We start from the raw sequence: 20796 nt of genomic DNA, 5'->3' as shown, positions 1-20796 counted from the left end.
TCCTTTATCATTTACCCACCCCATTGATAGGGGATGGGGATTACAGCCAATTTGAGGGTGGACTTTGTGGCTGACATTATTCCATGACTGCTCACCAAGATCTGTCACATGTGTGATATGCATTAGAGACAGGCTGCTATGCATTTCTCCAGGACCTCAGTATATTAATGCAGCCCCAACCTAGCACACACATCTCTTTTCCCTGAATGCAGGAGGTTCCTCTTTGCTTACATGGAATTGTTGTAGTTAGACACAACTCCGGGAGATTCTCCACGGGTGGGGCTTCGGAAACAAGGATTGTTCATGTTACAGAAGATGCCCTGTAACCATGGCAGCGTTCCTGCAGAGGGCATAGCCTTATTTGGAAAATGGCCTGTGTATATGAAACAGAGAAGAGAAGACAAAATATTAATTGTTGGGTTTCATTCCTAAGGCAGCTTGAATGAACATTAGGAGCTTCACAGGTTTTCTTTTTGCAAGAGGAATGTTATGGTTACTTTGTTAGCCAGGAAAAAATGTTCAGGTTTTTGTCTTTGTCAAATAAAAAGACATATGTTCTGTGTATTATTTTCAAAACCACTCAGAATTGGTCTAAGTCTGCTCCCACTGAAGTCAGTAGTAGAACTCCCATTTATTTCAAAGGAAGCAGAGTTAGGTCGATGATGAGCATTTTGAAAATCCCACCCTCCATGTTTACTAAAATGAATATGTTAAGGACCATGTCATATTAATATTCGTAAATGTGAGAGTAAGTGGGGAGTAATCCCAGGACTTCCAAATCAACTAATTAATTTAATTGAATCATAGAAAATTAGGGTTGGAAGAGACCTCAGGTGGTCATCTAGTCTAACCCACTGCTCAAAGCTGGACCAACCACAACTAAATCATCTCAGCCAGGGCTTTGTCAAGCTGGGCCTTAAAAACCTCTACAGATGAAGATTCCACCACCTCCCTAGGTAACCTATTCCAGTGCTTCACCACCCTCCTAGTGAAATAGTTTTTCCTAATATCCAACCTAGACCTCCCCCACTGCAACTTGAGACATTGCTTCTTGTTCTGTCATCTGCCACCACTGAGAACAGACTAGCTCCATCCTCTTTGGAACCCCCCTTCAGGTAGTGGAAGGCTGCTATCAAATCCCCCTCCTCATTCTTCTGTTCTGCAGCCCAGTTCCCCCAGCCTCCTAATCATTTTCATTGCCTGACGCTGGACTCACTACAATTTATTCAAAACATCCTTTCAGGGGGGAAGCGGGGGCCAAAGCTGGACGCAATACTATAGATGTGGCCTCACCAGTGCCACTAGAGGGGAATAATCACTTCCCTCGAACTTCTGGCAATGCTCCTACTAATGCAGCCCAATATGCCATTAGCCTTCTTGGCAACAAGGGCACACTGTTGACTCATAGCCAGTTCTCATCCACTGTAATCCCCAGGTCCTTTTCTGCAGAACTGCCACTTAAGTCAGTCAGTCCCCAGCCTGTAGCAGTGCATGAGATTCTTCCATCCTAAGCGCAGGACTCTGCACGTGTCCTTATAGAACCTCATCAGATTTCTTTTAGCTCAAGCCTCCAATTTGTCTAGGTCACTCTTGATCCTATCCCTACCCTGCAGCATATCTACCTCTCTCCCCAGCTTAGTGTCATCTGCGAACTTGCAGAGGGTGCAATCTATCCCATCATCCAGATCATGAATGAAGATGTTGAACAAAACTGGCCCCAGGACCAGCTGCCAACTAGACATCAAGCCATTGCTTACTACCCGTTGAGCCCAATGATCTAGCCAGCTTTCTATCCACCTTATAGTCCATTCATCCAATCCATGCTTTTTTAACTTGCTGGCAAGAATACTGTGGGAGACCGTATCAAAACCTTTGCTAAAGTCAAGATATAACACATCCACCGTTTTCCCCATATCCACAGAGCCAGTTATCTCATCATAGAAGGCAATCAGGTTGGTCAGGCATGACTTGCCCTTGGTGAATCCATGTTGATTGTTCCTGATCACCTTCCGCTCCTTCAAGTTCTTCAAAATGGATTCCTTGAGGACCTGCTGCAGGATTTTTCCAGGAACTGAGGTGAGGCTGACCAGTCTGTAGTTCCCCGGATTCGCCTCCTTCCCTTTTTTAAGAGATGGGCACTATATTTGCCTTTTTCCAATTGTCCAGGACCTCCCCTGAGCGCCATGAGTTTTCAAAGATAATGACCAATGGCTCAGCAATCACATCAGCCAACTCCCTCAGCACCCTTGGATGCATTATATCCAGCCCCATGGACTTGTGTGCATGTCTAGCTTTTCTAAATAGTTCTTAACCTGCTCCTTCACCACAGAGGGCTGCTCACCTCTTCCCCGTACTGTGCTGCCCAGTGCAGCAGTCTGGGAGCTGACTTTGTCTGTGAAGACCAAGACAAAAAAAGCATTCAGCTTTTTCCACATCATCTGTCACTAGGTTGCCTCCCCCATTCAGTAAGGGTCCCACACTCTCCCTGACCACCTTCTTGTTGCTAACATACCTGTAGAAACCCTTCTTGTTACCCTTCACATCCCTTGCTAGCTGCAACTCGAATTGTGCTTTGGCCTTCCTGATTACACCCCTGAATACTAGAGCAATATTTTTAAACTCCTCCCTAGTCATCTGTCCAAGTTTCCATTTCTTGTAAGCTTCTTTTTTGTGTTTAAGCTTACCAAAGATTTCTCTGTTAAGCCAAGCTGGTTGCTTGCCATATTTGCTATTCTTTCTGCACATCGGGATAGTTTGTTCCTGCACCCTCAATAAGGCTTCTTTAAAATACAGCCAGCAATCCTGGACTCCTTTCCCCCTCATATTATCCTCCCAGGGGATCCTGCCCATCAGTTCCCTGAAGGAGTCAAAGTCTGCTTTTCTGAAGCCCAGGGTCTGTATTCTGCTGCTCTCCTTTCTTCCTTTTGTCAGGATCCTGAACTTGACCATCCCATTGTCACTGCTGCCCAGGCTGCCACCCACTTCTACTTCTCCTACCAATTCTTCCCTGTTTGTGAGCAGCAGGTCAAGAGGAGCATGGCCCCTAGTTGGTTCCTTCAGCACTTTCACCAGGAAGTTGTCCCCAACACTCTGCAAAAACTTCCTGGATTGTCTGTGCACTGCTGTATTTCTCTCCCCTCCCAGCAGATGTCAGGGTGATTGTTGTCCCCCATGAGAACCAGGACCTGTGATCTGGAAACTTCTGGAAAATTTCTTGGAAAGATTTCCAACAGGCCTAATTCTGGCTAGATCTATAACCTTGCAACCCTACCGATATCCCAGAGGGTAAGTTAGACCAGTGTTTAGATCAATATGTGCATAGAGCCAAGCAATTACATTTGGAAATGAGAGGAGGGGTTATTGGCAGAGCAGGGTGCCATCAATGGCAAAGAAATGAACAGCATTCAGAACCGTCAGATTAGACAACCCCTAGTATCTACTATTAGGATAATATTGGTATGACTGCTGCCTTTATAAGCAGGGAAATGGCCCATAAATTGTTAACATAGGATTTTTTGTTTTGTTACTTTAATTCAGGGACATTATATGCCTAAAAATTACTAAAACTATAAACTACTTAGGGTAGGGCCATCTTTTTATGTGTACAACACTTAGCACAACTGGGCCTTGAGTCCTGATTGGGGCCTCTAGACATTATTGCAATACAAGTTATTAATTATTATTATGTTTTAATTTTATAATATATATTCTTACATTCATGTTGGCAATAGACTGGGTTAGCCTTCCTCAGCCAGACAAGGACAAGAAATAAAGACAAAGGCCATGCAAGCTCCACCAGAAAACGAAGCTGGAGGGAAAAAAAGGTGTATACAAAAGAAATGAAACATCATTAATCCAGCAATTTACCAAAGAAACAGAGCCCTACTGAACATTACCATGAACTCAGTGCTCCTCTCCCTCCACTGGAAGAATGTTTAAAAACCAAGGCTGATTAAAGAGCTAAGGTGGAAAAAAAAGAGGAGGCAGCAGGTGCTAAACAGCTAAGAATAGATGACTAAACTAACAGCAAAACATAATAATTCTAGACAGTTATTGAGAAGAGCAGCTAGTCAGACAGTGACGCAGGACTGCTGGGCTGGGTGGGGGAGGTTGGAGAAGAGAAAGAATAACAACCGTCCCTGAGCTTCTTGTGAAATGGGATTAACAGCTTCTGTGGCCCACAGGAAATTATAGGGATGAAAAAGGACAAGGTTCATGGAGCACACCTGCAACCAACTCCTTCTGTTGAGCTAGCAGTTGTACCCCCACAAAATATATTTTCCCTTCAGATGCTTGTCTGACTAGTTAAAACTATTAATTTTTTTCCTTTTGATATCTTTCTGTGATAGCTATAGCATATAGCAACTACCACACATTACCCGCTTCTCTGGCCCTTTGTTGTTATTGTTGTCTGTGCTGTATTTGGGCTGGGAGGGCTTGCTGTGTTATTCTGTGCCTATCCACCTTGCCTTACATTTTCTGTAACAGCTACAACAGACTCTCCCCAAATCCCGAGTAGTTAGTTTGCACATAGGAAATTCTCCCCAGATATGTACAGCAATCTGCAGAATGCAACACGTGCCTGTCAGGCTAAACGGTGACAGGGGATCTAGCAGAAAGAAATTCCACAGTATAATTAAAAACAGAGTTTTTGGAGTTTTGAAGTAGTTTGGAGTTGCCCTGTCTTTTCCACTGTAACTTTGTCTATTAGCTTTAATTAAGTTTATCCTAGGCTCAGGGGCGGCTCTAGGCCCCAGCACGCCAAGCGTGTGCTTGGGGCAGCAAGCCGCAGGGGGCGCTCTGCCGGTTACCGCGAGGGTGGCAGGCAGGCTGCCTTCGGCTATGTACAGCAGAATGGAAGGGGGTGGATGCAGGGGACTATGAACTGTTCAAAAAAGGCCCTGCTACACTAGTATGGGTCGACTCCCGAGCCATACCAGAAAAGATTCCAGAGCCAGCATAAAACCCCTGAGGTCACATATCTAGAATTGGCCCTCTGAATGCAAGGATATGCCCACAAGTGGGCAGGTGGGGCCCACACTAAGGAGGATGTGCTTAACCTGATTGTACTGGAGCAACTATATGAACATTGCCCATCTGACCTGAGGCTATGGTTGGTGGACAAAAAGCCAGAGGACCCACGATGCACAGGGCAGCTGGCTGACGAGTTTGTGAACAGCCAGTCAGGGGGTGGCAGGGAGGAGTCCCAAAGGAACAGGCCCGCCATGATGCAGAGAGAAAGTCACCCTGGAACCTCCCAAAGGGGAATTATAGAGAACCGCCCCCAAGGGAAATATTCAGCCTCAGGACCAACCGACTGTCTCAAGGGGACCAATGTGACATGATCTGCTATTACTGTGGCCAGAGAGGCCACATACAGACCCAGTGCCCCAGGCTCAAGGACAGACTGAGCAGACCGAACCCACACCGGGTTAACTAGGTAGAGACACAGCCGGAGGAGGGGCAGGCTTCCCAGGCAAGGGGGGCTGGCAATTTACCAACTGCTCAGGAGGGAGAAGTTTCCCAGACCAGCTCCTCTGGGGGGCTGGATGCTTTGGACTCAAGATTCTCAGTTTACAGGGTGGGCACAGGGCTGTCCCTGCGGAGCGAGTGCCTTGTTCCCCTGGAGGTGGATGGGAGAAAGGTCAATGGGTAATGGGACACGGGTGCTGAGGTGACGCTGGCCCGGCCCAAGGTGGTGGCCCCAGATCGGGTGGTGCCCAACACCTATCTGACCCTGACAGGGGTGGGTGGGACCCCATTCAAGGTGCACGTGGCAAGGGTATATCTGAAATAGGGGTCCAAGGAGGGCCCCAAGGATGTGGGGGGTGCACCACTGAGGTGTTGGTGGGGGGGACCTAGAGGATTGGCCAAGCAACCCCCAGAATGCCCAGGTCATGACCCATAGCCAGAGCCAGTGAGGGGCACTATGCCTGACCTCGGGGAGGGTACCTCACTGGAAGCGCAGGACCCTATCCTGGTGAGGGAGAAGTGCCCAGGGACAAAGCTCAGGGGGGCGGCGGCTTCAGACCCAGCCATTGAGAAGGAGCAGGTCCCCATCCCCTCCCCAGCCGCCAAGTTCCAGGCTGAGTTGCAGAAAGATCCCTCCTTGTGGAAACTAAGGGACCTGGCCGACCTCAGTGCAGCACAGACCATGGGGAGAGGCTGCCAGGAGAGGTTCCTGTGGGAGAAGGGATTCCTGTACTGAGAATGGGCTCCCCCAGGGGAAGTGGATTCATGGGGGAATCCACAGGCAGCTGTGGTCCCTCAGAAGTATTGCTGAAAGCTACTGTACCTGGCCCATGACATCCCACTCTCAGGGCACCAGGGAATCCGGTACATCAGGCAGAGGCTGCTACAGAACTTTTACTGGCCTGGAGTCTTTACTACTGTCCAACAGTATTGCCGATCCTGTGACCCCTGTCAAAGTGTGGGGAAGGCCCAAGACAAGGGGAAAGTGGCTTTGAGACCTTTGCCCATCATAGAGGATCCTTTCTAGAAGGTGGCTATGGACATAGTGGGGCCTCTCAGAAAGACGATGCAGTCAGGAAAGAAATACATTCTGGTGGTGATAGATTTCGCTACCTGCTACCCCAAGGCAATGCCCTTATCTTCCATGGAAACAGACACTGTAGCAGATGCACTGCTGACCATTTTCAGCAGAGTGGGGTTCCCCAAGGAAGTCTTGACAGACCAAGGATCCAATTTCATGTCAGCCCTGCTCCAGTGCCTGTGGGAGAAATGTGGGGTCCGGCACAGCTGGGCCTCAGCATATCACCCCCCAGTCCAATGGGGTGGTGGAGAGGTTCAATGGAACACTAAAACTGATGCTGAAAACCTTTATGAACCAGCACCCACATGATTGGGACAAGTACTTACCTCACCTGATGTTTGCATACAGGGAAGTGCCCCAGGAGTCTACTGGGTTTTTGCCTTTCAAACTGTTATACGGAAGGAGGGTAAGGGGGCCCCTGGACCTGATGAGAGATGAATGGGAGGGGAAGGCCACTCCCGATGGAGAGTCGGTGGTGGAGTATGTCTTGACCTTCCGAGAAAGATATGCGGAGCTCATGGGCCTGGCCAAGGAGAATCTGGCCAGAGCCCAGAGGAAGCAGAGGTCTGGTATGACTGCATGGCGCAGGCCCGCACCTACTCCACCAGAGACCAGGTGATGGTGCTAATCCCCGTGAGAAAAAACAAACTACAGGCCACCTGGCAAGGCCCTTTCAAGTTGTCAAGCAACTAAATGAGGTAAACTATGTGGTGGAGCTGCCTAACCGGGCACACCACCACCAAGTGTACCATGTGAATATGATGAAGCCATATTATGACAGGGGGAATGTGGTGTTGGCCGTGTGTGGACAGTGGGAGGAGCAGGGAGATGACCCTTTAGTAGATCTATTCCCTGAGGCAGGAGCTGGCTCCCTCCAGAAACAATTCCCTTCTCTGATCAGTTAACCCTGGCCCAACAAGCGGAGATCAGAGAGGTGTTGCATCTGTACCGACAGCTGTTTTCTAACCAGCCTGGACTCACTAATCTGACTGTCCACTGGGTGGAGACAGGATCACATCCTCCTAGAAGATGCTCCCCCTTTCGAGTCACAGGGAAAACTACTCAGGATCTGGAAAGAGAGGTCAGTGATATGTTGGCTTTGAGGGTGATCCAGCCATCTTCCAGCCCCTGGGCCTCGCCTGTGGTGCTGGTCCCCAAAAAGGACGGGTCGATCCGGTTCTGTATGGACTGTCAGAAGCTCAATGCCATCACTGTATCTGATGCCTACCCCATGCCCTGACCTGACAAACTCCTAGACAAATTGGGAGGAGCTCATTACCTTACCACTATGGATCTTACAAAGGGCTATTGGCAAATGCCACTGGATGCAGGTACCAGGCTGAAATTGGCCTTTATCACCCCTCGGAGACTCTATAAGTTCCTAAACCTGCCTTTCGGCCACAAGGGGCTCTGGCCACCTTCCAGCGCCTGCTGGATCAGCTATAGATGGAGAGTTTTGCTGTGGCGTATATTGATGACATCTGTATCTTTAGCCAGACCTGGGAGGATCATGTGTCCCAGGTTAAACAGGTGCTGGAACAACTCCAGGAGGCTGGGCTGACCATAAAAGCTGAGAAGTGCAAGGTGGGGATGGCTGAAGTATTTTACCTGGGCCCAGTGATGAGCTCCCAAAATCCTAATAACCGGTTCCCTACTGGGTCCTCGGCGGGACTTCGATGGCAAGGGGGGGTCTTCACTCGCTCCGGATTTTCGGCGGCATTTAGGAGCCAGGTCCTTCACTTGGAGTGAGTGAAGACCCCCACACACACCGCCGAAGACCCGATAGGGAACCGCGCAGTGAGTACATGGCCCACATGCCTGTCTCCTCCACCATCTGACCCCAACCCACGTCCTGCCCCCGACTGCCCCCCTCAGAACCCACAACCCATCAACCCCCCCGCTCCTTGCTCCCTGACCACCCCCTCCTGAGACCCCCCCCACCCTAACTGTCCCCCAGGATCCCAGCTCCTACCCAACTCGCCCCGCTCCCTGTCCCTTGACTGCCCTGACCCCATCCACCACCACCCCAAAAGACTCCCAGAACTCCCACGCTTACCCAACCCCCCCCTTCCCCATCCCCTGACCGCCCCCACCCCAGAACCTCCGTCCCCTCCAACCGCTCCCTGCCCCTCATCCAACCCCTCCTCCCAGCCCCAGCCCGGCCCCCTTACCATGCTGCTCAAAGCGGCAGGAGCTGCAGAGCTGCCCAGAGCGCTGGCGCCACGCTGGGGCTCTGCGAGGGCGGGGAAGCAGGGGAGGGGCCGGGGGAGCCTCCCCAGCTTGGAGCTCGGGTGAGCCGGACAGGACGGTCCTGTGGGCTGGAGTTTGCCCACCCACTGGCCCCTTTAATAACTGGTTCTACACTGGCTTCTAAATTTAACAATAGGTTCTTGTGAACCGGTGTGAACCAGCTCCAGCTTACCACTGCCTGGGCCACTGGGTAGGGAGCGGCTACCTAAAGCCAGAACCAGCCAAGATGGAAGTGATCAAAGACTGGCCTGCTCCCCAAACCAAAAAGCAGATCCAAGCCTTTATTGGGATGGCGGGGTACTATCGAAGATTTGTACCCCACTTTAGCTCCATAGCCGCCCCCATCACGGAACTATGCAAGAAGGGGCAGCCAGACAAGGTGGTCTGGACCGAGCAGTGTCAGAGGGCTCTCTGTGTGCTGAAGGATGCTCTGGTCAGCGGCCTAGTTCTGGTGAACCCAGACTTTTACAAGCCCTTTATGGTGTTCACCGCTGCCTCAGACATGGGGCTGGGTGTGGTGTTAATGCAGGATGATGAAAAGGGGGAGAGACACCCCCTCGTATACTTGAGCAAGGGGGCCTGAACTTCCCCATGTCAGTGGTTAGAGTGACCCCACTCAGTTCAGTCTCAAAGGGGGGAGAGATGTGACTGAGTAGGGAGTGGGGCGGATTGACCTGGGAATGTTGTGTGGGAGTTTTACTGGGACTGTCTGCATTGGTGATGGGGATATCAGGGTGTGACTTCACTTGAGAGAAGATACCTGAGCATGTAACCTGAGCCCAGGAGGCGGGTTGGGGCCAAGTGACACCTTTGCCCGGGAAACTGGACAAAGGCTGGAGGAGGAGCCATGCAGAGGGTGGGTGAGACTGCTGGAGGGGGTTTCAGTTGGGAGGTGACTGAGAAAACTGAGGGAGCCCCCGGGCTTGGGTGTAAGCTCCCTGCCCTCCAGATGGACCTGACTGAGGGGGGTCCTGTTGTCTGTACCTATGAGCTTTGATTTGGACTGTGTTCCTGTCCTCTAATAAACCTTCTGTTTTACTGGCTGGCTGAGAGTCACAGTGAATCGCAGGAAGTGGGGGGGGGGGTGCAGGGCCCTGACTCCCCCACACTCCATGACAGCAGCAATGGGAGAGGGGACAAGCAGATTGATGGATTGGATCCTGCAGTCCTTAAGCACACAGGTAGTCTAGTCTCCATTGACTTCAAGGTTTGAAGGAGCTATTGTAGAGGGCACAATGGCTGCTGTATTTCCTGCAGGTGCTGCTATTTCCAGTGCCGCCTTTTTTATTAATTTTTTTAAACCACAAAATATTTGGTGTTAGCATGAATGTAAAAGATGCTCTGTGAAACCTGATTTCATATGAGTAAGTCTCAGCTGAGTTTGCAAAATTGCACACAACATTAGGGGTGGCCTAAAGCAGTTTCAACTAAGATCCGGTGGCAGATGACTGTCTATTTTTATTATAGGGCTCAAAGACAAAGGTACACACAGGGACCCATTTCAACCCATCCCATGATTCTGGGATAGCCACAGGAATGTCTCACTTACCATAGTTCATGTCTCTTGTTTAAGCAATATTGTCTTTAGTTAGGGTTACCATACATCCAAGTTTTCCTGGACATGACCCCTTTTTCCCATCCTCTGGGCAGATTTTTGAAATAAGAGGAAATATCTGGGATTTTTTCTGCTCCCAACATTGCAGCTCAGAAGGAGCAGTCTCCATGCCCTGATTGGTCCCTCCCCTGCATTCTGCTTGCCCTGGCCCCAGCCAGCCTGCCAGGTAAGCAGAGCCACCAAGTGCCTCTATGCTGGACCGTCTGCCCTGTTGCAGGGCCTCAGAACCCAGCGAGGAAGGGTCACAGGGCCTGCCCTGGCTCCCTGCCCTAAGGAGGGGGAGAGGCCTGCAGGGAAACTCTGACTGATGGGCTGGCACTGCATCCTGGGCCTGTGCCAGCCACCCAGCTACGATGACAGGGAGCACGACACCACCCACCTTGAGTGTGAGGCCACAGGTACCCCCTCCAGCATCCATCAGGTACTTCCTACAGCACCCTCCAAATACCTCCTCCTAGGACACAAAACCCACCAGCATCCCCCAAATATTCCCTCCAGCACCCTACCTCCAGCTCCACTTTCCCCTCTCCCTCCACCTGGTAGTGTCCTCTATTTGGGCAATATATGGTAACCTATCTTGAGTTAGAAATATAGGGCCTGATCCTGTGAACTGCTGAACTCCCTCAGCTTCCTTTGACTTGAAGCCAGTGGAAACGGAGAGCTTCCAGCACCTCAGAGAACCAGGCTGTAAGGGCTTGTCTACACTGGCAATTTACAGAGTTGCAACTATCTCACTCGGGGTGTGAAAAAACACCCCCCTGAGTGCAGCAAGTTTCAGCGCTATAAAGCCGTGCTCCCGGTGCTGGTAGCTACGCCTCTCATGGAGGTGGTTCTCTCCCAGCACTGCGCCGTGACCACACAAGCCACGTTAAAGCGCTGCCACGGCAGTGTTTTAGCGGTGCCAGTGTAGATTAGTCCTAAGATAATTTGGTTTAAAGAAATAAAAAATGAACAAAGGTAAATAAGGTATTTACGTAATATGTATTAGTTGCTCTGTCCTAGAGAAAGTATTATGGGAAAGGATTTAAAAAGAATGATGTCCCTAGCCCCTGTTCGTCAGAGGATGGAGATGGATGGCAGGAGAGAGATCACTTGATCATTGCCTGTTAGGTTCACTCCCTCTGGGGCACCTGGCATTGGCCACTGTCGGTAGACAGATACTGGGCTAGATGGACCTTTGGTCTGACCCAGTAGGGCCGTTCTTATGTTTCTCCAATTCCTGCTTACCCTGTTACTGTTGTCATTCAACCACGTAATAAAAAAAATTGAGCTTCACTTTGTGCAGTTGGATTCACATCTAAATATAAGTGCACGAGTGGCAACACTAAGATTTGGAGTCAGACTTGCTCTAAGTTGTGGGGTGCACAAGTCATTTTTGTTGGTGCCTATCTTTACAGCCAAGCACCAAAACCTCAGTACCCAGAACTATCTTCACTGAATGCCATGCTGTTTGTCAGATACTCAGTACGATGACCTCTGTTCTAAATTTACTCTGTAAAGTGCATCTTGCAAACAAATGGACTAAGCCTCTGAGGGCAGGCCTACAGACACAGCACAGACGATTTCACTCTCTGGTTTGCACGTGTTTAGCAGGTTGATAAATGCACCAGTCATTTGACTATCTGCACTGTATTATTCTCAGCATGTTCTAAAGCAGAAACCTGAAGACTAAGGTTTTATCTTTTACCTTTTGCCTTTTCCTGAGTGTCCAGTTCTTCCACAGCAGAAGTCTGACCTGTCTAAGGAAGCTCATTGCTCTTCTGCATCAACAGCGCCACAAACCTGTAGTATAAAATGCATCCATCTTTATCTCTCACACCTGGGCTCAGATAATACCTGAAACAAAATTCTCAGCAGAATAACCGCCTTTAGCTTCTGTTCTTTTTACATCTCTCTTTCCCTTTCCTGGCCAGGGCTTTTCAATCATGCCTTATATATCTTGTTCTAGACAAATGTTGATCTAAGGGATATGGTGTTTTCCCCTTGTTGGGAGAGTGGTTCTCGTGACTCATTTTTCTGGGTCAATAAACGAGAGGACATAGTTTTCAAATTAAAATAATGGACCTCTTTTTACTCATTTCAACTATTACCCTGGCATGGAAGGAAACATTTGGATTTTCTACCTGTAACTACTTCCTTTTTTTTGGGGGTAGAATCAAAGATGACAATGAGTCAGTATGTTTGGTTAATCTAATATCTCTGATACCTGGATTTTCAGAAGTGTTAGAATAAAATCAGTATTAGTTACTTGACACTTCAAGGAAAACATTTAAGGTGAGTTTTTCATCACCTGAGAAAGTACTTAAACCTCAACCAAAGATAAAAAAAGGCCAGCCTTGGACAGAAGACGTGGCACTCATCATGACAAAACCTGGTAGAAATTACCTCTTTCTTTTCATTTTGAGCATGGAAGAGTTTGGGGCAGGAAATTTAAGACCAAATTTAGCTCACACTGACTGTGCTGCTTATCTGTCAGACAAAAAGAGAAAAACTCCACAGCAGGACTTTTCATGCAAAATTATCAGCACTAACGCCTGGAGGGTTCTCATTCTTTGTAGGGCAACAGTCCCATACACTCTTCAACATCATCCCATCAGCTCTAATTGCTCCTATTACAAACACAGCAGAAAAGGAAGTCAGATTGGCTATAAAAAGCTATTGTGACACAAGAAAGCAAATGGATTATGTCTGATGTTTTGAAAGGATGCACCTCTGCATCTGTGTTATCCTTGGGTGGAGGCACCAGGGAACCAACCGAACACAGTGTGTAGTTGCCTTGTCTAACAGAGCTGGGGAAAAAATTTCTGACACACAGGTTTTTCACCAAAAAATGAAGTTTTGGGTTGACCAAAACTATCTGTGAAATTTGGGTCAAGTAGTTTCATCCAAAAAAATGCCCCCCCCTCCCCAATTCAAAACTTTGTGTTTCAAAATGTAGCTATATTTAAAAAACAAAACGGGATCAAAACACTTTAAAACAAAACAAAAAGTTTAGTTTTGCGTTGAATGAAATATTTAGTTTGGCCCAAAATAAGTATTGGATTTTTTTCAGTTTAGCCACCTAACCAAAACAAACAAACAAAAAAAATCAATTATTCACACAAACAGTTGTTGAATGCTATAATAATGCTGCAACTGAAGAAATAAAGCTTCCTAATGGGTGTTAGCAGACTGAAGACCTAAAACAGGGATCACACTCTGAGAGGGAGGTCCAGTATTTGGAGGGTGTGTGTGTTTCCTTTCATATTGCTGGTGGAGTTTGAGGCCAATCCTAACGCACTACTTGTGCTGGGAAGGAACATTAATTGGGACTCTGGAAAAGGAAGACGACCTGACAGAGTTACAGAAGAACAAAATATTGAATGCAAGGGAACAAGAAAACTTCTTCATAAAGATGCTTAAATCTTGTTCACCCATGTTCAGGTGAAAAGCAGCCAGCTACCCACCAGTTAAGCAGAATTTTACAGACAAGAGAGTGTGGAGACACAGATATTCAGTTCTGGAGAGCTAAATGATAAAGCACTCAGATACATACAGAGACTCAAAGTCCATGTATCAGGTTCTTAGCAATATCGGTGAATTTGGTGGCTTGAAAGTCCAGGAACACATCCACAGCTTGGATGGGTCGTTCAGTCCTTTGTTCAGAGCATCAGTTTGCAGAAAAGTTACTCCAGAGGTAAGAAGCAAGAATGAAGACAAATTGGAGATGATGCAGCTGCCCTTTATATTCCTTTTGCCATGTGGCTTGTTGTACTTCCTGTGCCCCAAACCAAAGCTTCACAGCACCCGGCATGGAAAAGCCTTAGGGTTCTATTAGGGTTGACAAATTTCTAATTGCACAAAACACCCTTGTCCCATCCCTTTCCCCGCTCCTTCCTGAGGCCCCGCCCACCCCGTATGAGGCTCCGCCCCTGCTCACTCCATCCCCGCCCCCCGTTGCTTGCTCTCTCCCACCCTCACTTGCTCATTTTCACTGGGGTTGGGGTGCAGGAGGTGGTGAGCCCGTCAGGTGGGGATGCAGGCTCGGGGGTGGGGCTGGGGATGAGGGGTTTGGGATCCAGAAGGGGGCTCCAGGATGAGGCAGGGAGTTGGGGTATGGGAGGTGGTACGGACTCTGGGCCTGGGTGGGGAATGAGGGGTTTGGAGTGTGGGGGAGGCTCCAGGCTGAGGCAGGGGGTTAGGGTGTGGGAGGTGGTACAGACACTGGGCTGGGGATGTGGGTTTTGGGCTGGGGCCGAGGGGTCCAGAGTGTGGACGGGGGTTCCAGGCTGAGGCAGGGGGTTGTGGTGTAGGAGACGGTACGGGCTCCGGGCTGGGCGTATGGGCTCTGGGATACAGCCAGAAATGAGGGGTTCAGGGTGTGGGAGGGGATCCTGGCTGGGGTAGGGTGAGGGCTGTGGTTGGGGGTGTGGAATCTGGGGTTGAGCCAGGGATGGAGGGAGTTTGGGTGTGGGCTTAGGGATGGGGGTTGGGGGATGGGAGTTTGGGTGTGGGAGGGGGTGCAGGCTCTGGGAGGGAGTTTGGGTGCGGAAGGGGGTTCCAGTCTGGGGTGTGGGAGGAATTTTGGGGTGCAGGCTCTGGGTGGTGCTTACCGCGGGGGGGCTCCCCACGAGCTGCAACATGTCCCTCGGCTCCTAGGCGGAGGCACAGACAGGCAGCTCTGTGCACTGCTTCCCCCTGCAGATGCTGCCCCCCCTCCCCAGCTCCCACTATCTGCAGTTCTCAGCCAATGGGAGCTGGGAGCCGGCGCTTGGGGTGGGGTAGTGGCAGAGCATGGAGCGCCCGTGGCCATCTCTCTGCCTAGGACCCAAGGGACATGTTGCCACTTCCAGGGAACCGCATGGAGCCAGGTAGGGAGCCTGTCAGCCCCGCACCAACTGGACTTTTAAAAGCCCAGTCAGCAGTGCTGACCAGAGCTGCTAGGGTCTCTTTTCAGCTGGGCGTTCCAGTTGAAAACCGGACACCTGGCAACCATAGGTTCTGTCCATAGGCATGCCCCTGCATGCCTTACTGACTCATAAGGTGTAGTCCCTGGCTTTTTCAATGGGTTCATTGTACAACTGATGACCCTTGATGGGCCAAGGAACAGGCCGTGCCGATGTCAGTCTATCTGGGGGTGTTACCCAGAAACACAGCACAAGTTTTGAAATGCAGATATAACATACATATCTATAACTTATAGTACAAAGGTTATACAAACATATAAACAAGATCATCATACTTGGCAAATCATAACATTTTCACTGACGCCTTACATGACATATCTGGCAAAAGTCATTGCAATTTTACAATATTGGTATTGATATAAAGTGTCTCAATTCCATACAGTGTCACACCCACACCCAGCAGAGGCAGCTCAGTAGGGTGGGAATTAGGCATGCCTAGTCTAGCTCCCCCAGCTCCACAGGCCTTCTGCAACAACTATGGACAGGAATTCGAGGCTGTGTTTATGCCTATACACACTGCCTGGCAATGGCCCCTACCATAGGCACCAACTTTTCCCGTCGCTGGTGGGTGCTTGTGCCACTCCTGCCCTGACTCCACCCCTACCCCACCCCATTTCAAGCCCTTCCCCAAAGTCCCCGCCCCACCCCCTCCCTATCCCCTATTGGACCGCTCCCCAAATCCCCACCCTGGATCCACCTCTTCCCCTGAGCGCACTGAGTTCCCCGTCCTCCCCACTCCCTCCCAGCGCTTGCCGCCGTGAAACAGCTGTTTCGCAGCACAAGCTCTGGGAACTGGGGGCGGGGGAAGCAGGCACACGGCACACTCAGGGAAGAGGCGGAGGGGAGGTGGAGGCAAGCTGGGGCAGGAAGAGGAGATGGGTGGGTGCAGAGCACCCACCAATTTTTCCCCGGGAGTGCTCCATGGAGTCGGCACCTATGGTCTCCCACACATACTATTCCTCTTTCTGGCCCCATTAGCTGAGCCATTCATCGGCTTGTTCATATCTTAATGAGGACTCTCTTAATCATACAGATAGTCATAAGCTTGTCCTATATAAGGAACACTCTACTCTATTTTACTATTGTCAGCAAAGGAAACTTGTAAAAGAAGAATATAAGCAGTGTGAGGACTGCCACAAGGGACAATTACATTCATCCTGGGAGATCTAGGTATTTTTGCCACTGTGTTCTGAATCTCGTTGAGATTTTCAGCAGCAGGAATAATCTTGGGGAAGAGAAGGGACAGTAAATGGGGTAATCCAGACCCTGCTTAGAAATTTAATCGGCTAGTTAGATTTGCTGATGGTAGTAGGGAAAGAGTCATAATACAAGCGTTCCTCATCAGGGGAGGGACTCATTAACAAGGGACAAGCTAATGATCATGTGGAAATTCCCAAAGGAATCTCTTATTAAGACAGGAACAAACCACTGAATTGTTCATTTGACAGTGTCAAGAATCCGCTAATGCTGAAGAATTAAAAGAAGAATTTAAAGGGACTTTTCCTCTTGGCCTAAAACAAACGATTAAAGTTCCCTTTATGACAATAATACTTGAAGTATTTTTGGCACAGAAAACAAAAGAGGGAAGATCACAATCAGCTATTAAGTCACATTTCAACAATGGCTCCAGTTTTTCTGAAGATGAAGGAGAATATATTTTTGCTTCCAAAAGCATCATCATTAGTGAAGGCTTTACAAAAGGAAAGAACCTCAATCTCCTATTTAAAAAAATGAATAGTTTTAAAAGATGTGGGTGCTAGATTTCCTTGAACTCAGCCTTTTTAGAGTATTATAATTACACAGGCTGAGATTAAGACTCCTGCATAGGAAAAAATCTTAGTGATATAAGGACTAGGCAGAGAAATGAGATGAGACACAGATCTCAGATTCTGCAGCAGGACAACTTTAGTTTAGAATAACCCAGGGTATCCCCTAAGTATTCCTTCCTCCTGCCTGGAGGTTTGGCAAGACCTACAGAAAGAAGAGAATTGTAAGTTTTCAGATACAGGCCCCATTAGGTCAAATAGAGCAAAATATTATAATAAAATCATGGATAAAGGAATCAGGCTCAGAGGTATGCAAACTTCTAATGAGATTAGTTTTGCTCTATCTTCAGTTTTAAAGGCAGCATGCCAGCCAGAAAGATCAGTGTAGACTTGAAATCCTTGTATTAATGAGCCATCTTAACTGTCAGCTTCCAATAGCAGGTACTAGAAGAAATACAGTTCTCCAGCATGTTAAAACTTGAATTGTTTATTTTATTTTATTGGGGGGGGGGCACGGGGGAAACAAATTACAAATGGGTAATTCAGTTTTGAATAAAAAAGCTAGTGTAAATTAATGTCCATTACTATTTAGAATGCTACTTAGCTCCCTCCCGATGCTCACGCACACACAGGATGTGAGCTAGATACATTGCATGTGTTCATTTGTGCTTTGTTAATTTTCCTTTTACAGGAAGTGATCTCCCTTCCAGGAGTCTTGACAAAAGGGCCAAGAAAAATAAAATAGTTCTATCACAAGAGTATTAGCAAAGCATGGGAAGTCTCTTCCAAGGTTCCTGCTTATAGGAAAATCAAAAAATAACAGCTCTTGTTTAGTTTTCTTTGCTGTCCTATTAGAGTAGAAGAATTATTTTTATATCCTAGAAAGAAAACCCTGTCCCTTATTGGCTGAAGACAGTCATATGACAAGTCAAGAAATTTCTATACTGTACTTCATCTGAGATCTGCAGTACTAGGGTTTAGAAAAGAGTTAAGGATATTGTGTATAAGAATTAGTGCATCTCAGCTGGCTCCTGAGCAGTAAGCAATGGCTTTCCCTTATCTCATCCTGGAGCCAGGTAGTAAAGCCACTCTTTCAGGATAGGGATCCCTTATAAAACATTACACTATCAATAACTCCACATTATCAAAGGCTGACCAGCGTATCTCTAAGCAATATCGAAACAACTAAGTTTTAAGAATATCTACAGCATGCTCAACTCTGCTTTAGGAATTTGAGCAACAGAATATCCATTGCAGATTTCTTCCCTTCCATTTGCTTAGCAATAGTTCACTTGTTCATTAGTTCTGAGAAATTCCTGTTCCCCCCAAAATTGTTCCTGTACATGATCACCACCCTTCAGAACTTAAACAGCAAACTGCCTAAAGTGCCAGAAATTCTCCTCTAGATGCATGTTTGACGAGACAGATCCTGGAAAAGAAAGGATCTTTTGCCCTTATATAAAAATCTCATCAACCCATACAGCTTTCACCACTTTTTCTGAGCTCTAGGTGTCTGATAAAGTGGCGTAAGTCTCACCTTTTTCTACTACAACCTAATTGCCTTGTGGGAATTTTGTAGGCTCTGTAGATAAATCAGATCCTCTTGATGTTCAGGCCCAGTAACTTGGAGATTCAATTGCCGCTAAAGGGCATTAAATATAATTGACATATTGGCTGGATGTGTACTCTCAAAACTCAGTTCTGTTGACATATTACCCTTGCTAAGGATTCCAGACAGGTTCACTTTATACCTTAGTTTTGTTTCCGTTGTGCCCTCGCATTTCTCAGGTCTGACAGTCAATGCTTTCCAGAAATACCTGTAAGATAAGGTCAGTTTGTCCTCTCTGTCAGCCTTTCAATTTCCTCACGGATCATCATTCTGTAGAGGTAGGGACAGGAAGAAATAAAGGTAGAGGCCACACAATATGGCTGGAGAGCCAATGTCTCTGCAGGCTGATGAAGTCCACTCTCCATCCTACTCTTCCCTCTAGATTTTAAAAAGTTACCAATGTTTCTTCCATAATTCAGTGACAAGCTCACTGAAGAATACAGTATATCAGGCTGACAGGAAGCTGACTGCAGTGTTGATGCAGCCGCGTCGGTCCCAGGATACTAGAGAGACAGGGTGGGTGAGGTAATATTTTTTATTGGACCAACTTCTGTGGGTGAGAGAGAGAAGCATTCGAGCTAAAAGAGCCCTAAGGAAGCGGACTATTATCTATATTATCTGACTCAGAGCTCCACAGAGGTGCATTCAGGAAGCTCACTGGTAAGTTGTGTCCTGCTCTATTTATTTACAGTTTAGTAAATAAAAGTTACATAGTGGACCTGGATGGCTCATCCCAAGTCTCAAGAACAACTCGGTCGTGCCCAGTGGTCTAGAGCCAAAAGCAGTGCTCCACAAAACGAACAAGCACTGCATAGCTCCAGATCGCTACGGGTTGGGGCACACAAGCATTGCAGCATCAGCTGCTCATGTCACACTCTCCACAGGCACCGCCACAACCTACTCCACTGCCTCAACCTTGTGCTCCAGGTGAAGCATTTCTTACTGAGTAAGGACCAAGAGAGGAGTGCTCATCCAGGGAGAAAAGGACTTAGAAATGGGGAGTCTGGCCTTTTACTGGGCTCCCAAGGCTTTTCACAATCTTGCACAAGCTGTTGCATCATGGAGTTTTGCCAGGAACCATGGCACTGTCTAACTGCAACAATGTGTGGATGCAGGGCATTCAGGGACTTCTACCATCAGCTTGATGGTCCTGGTTCAGCTTCGGTTGGACAGATGTTCAGATTACAACTGGGCCCCCTTGCTGTAAACTCAGCAAAGAGATGAGGGGTGGAATGAGGCCTGGGGCAGAGGTCCATTCAGGCCAGGGTGAGATACATTGGCAATGCAGAGTGGGGGAACCTGCATGGCTTCTGCCTTGTGCTACACCTGTTCTACAGATAAATGGATGACTCAGTCTCCAAGGCCGTCAACAATCCACTACTTCACACATTCAACAAATGAACATTAAACTTTGTAACCAAAAGTCAATTGTTCTGAGAGAGGAGGCGCCGGTTGCTGACCGCAGGCCTGCACAGAAGGCTGCATCTGACAAACGGATTAAATTAAACTGTAATCGCCCTAATTAGATAATACCATCACATTGGAAGGTGGGGTGAATTTGCTTTTCAGTTCCCTTGCCTAGGCTGTGCCTGTGACCTACTTCTGCTGTGTGTGAAGGGTGGGATTTGTGAGAACAAACATGAAATGTTTTTGTGGAGCATTTCAGTACACACTGGGATTGGCAAATTCAAACTGATAGCACCTACAGGATCTTAGCTAGCCCCACTACAGTCAGCATCTTATCATTAAGGATTTCCGAACCATCCTTTATTGGTTGCTAGTAAATGAGATATTCCACTTAAAGTAAATATCAGACTATAATAATAAGTGCATATAACATAAATGCATATTTGAAGATAGCCCTTGTGCTATACTTATCAGGGATTGCGTAAAGCTCTCTATGATTTGTGTGTATATACATGTTCACACAATACATGCATGAGTTTGGGGTGGCCGCATGACTTATAAATTACAAAGCCATAAGTGAGTCATGCTGGTCACCCTGAGTCCCAGTAAAACCTTTAAACCATCCCACCCCATCATGTATTCCAGACATG

General features: G+C 48.0%; 1 protein-coding gene across 1 annotated transcript in view; it reads right to left on the bottom strand.

The window, feature by feature from the left end:
- Window positions 1-12171, bottom strand: part of ABCA4 (ATP binding cassette subfamily A member 4) — a 109858-nt gene extending 97687 nt beyond the window's left edge. Inside the window, exons 1-3 of the mRNA XM_039484729.1 lie at window positions 12106-12171; window positions 3715-3808; window positions 232-373 (exon numbers count right to left, since the gene is read on the bottom strand). Of these exons, the coding sequence (XP_039340663.1) occupies window positions 232-373; window positions 3715-3808; window positions 12106-12171 (302 nt within the window). The remainder of the gene's footprint in view (window positions 1-231; window positions 374-3714; window positions 3809-12105) is intronic.
- Between the last annotated feature and the right edge of the window lie 8625 nt (window positions 12172-20796).

The sequence above is a fragment of the Mauremys reevesii genome, linkage group 8, assembly GCF_016161935.1.
Source record: "Mauremys reevesii isolate NIE-2019 linkage group 8, ASM1616193v1, whole genome shotgun sequence".
Taxonomy (NCBI): domain Eukaryota; kingdom Metazoa; phylum Chordata; order Testudines; family Geoemydidae; genus Mauremys; species Mauremys reevesii.
The sequence above is the reverse complement of the archived record's forward strand: the minus strand, read 5'-3'. Positions and strand labels throughout refer to the sequence as shown.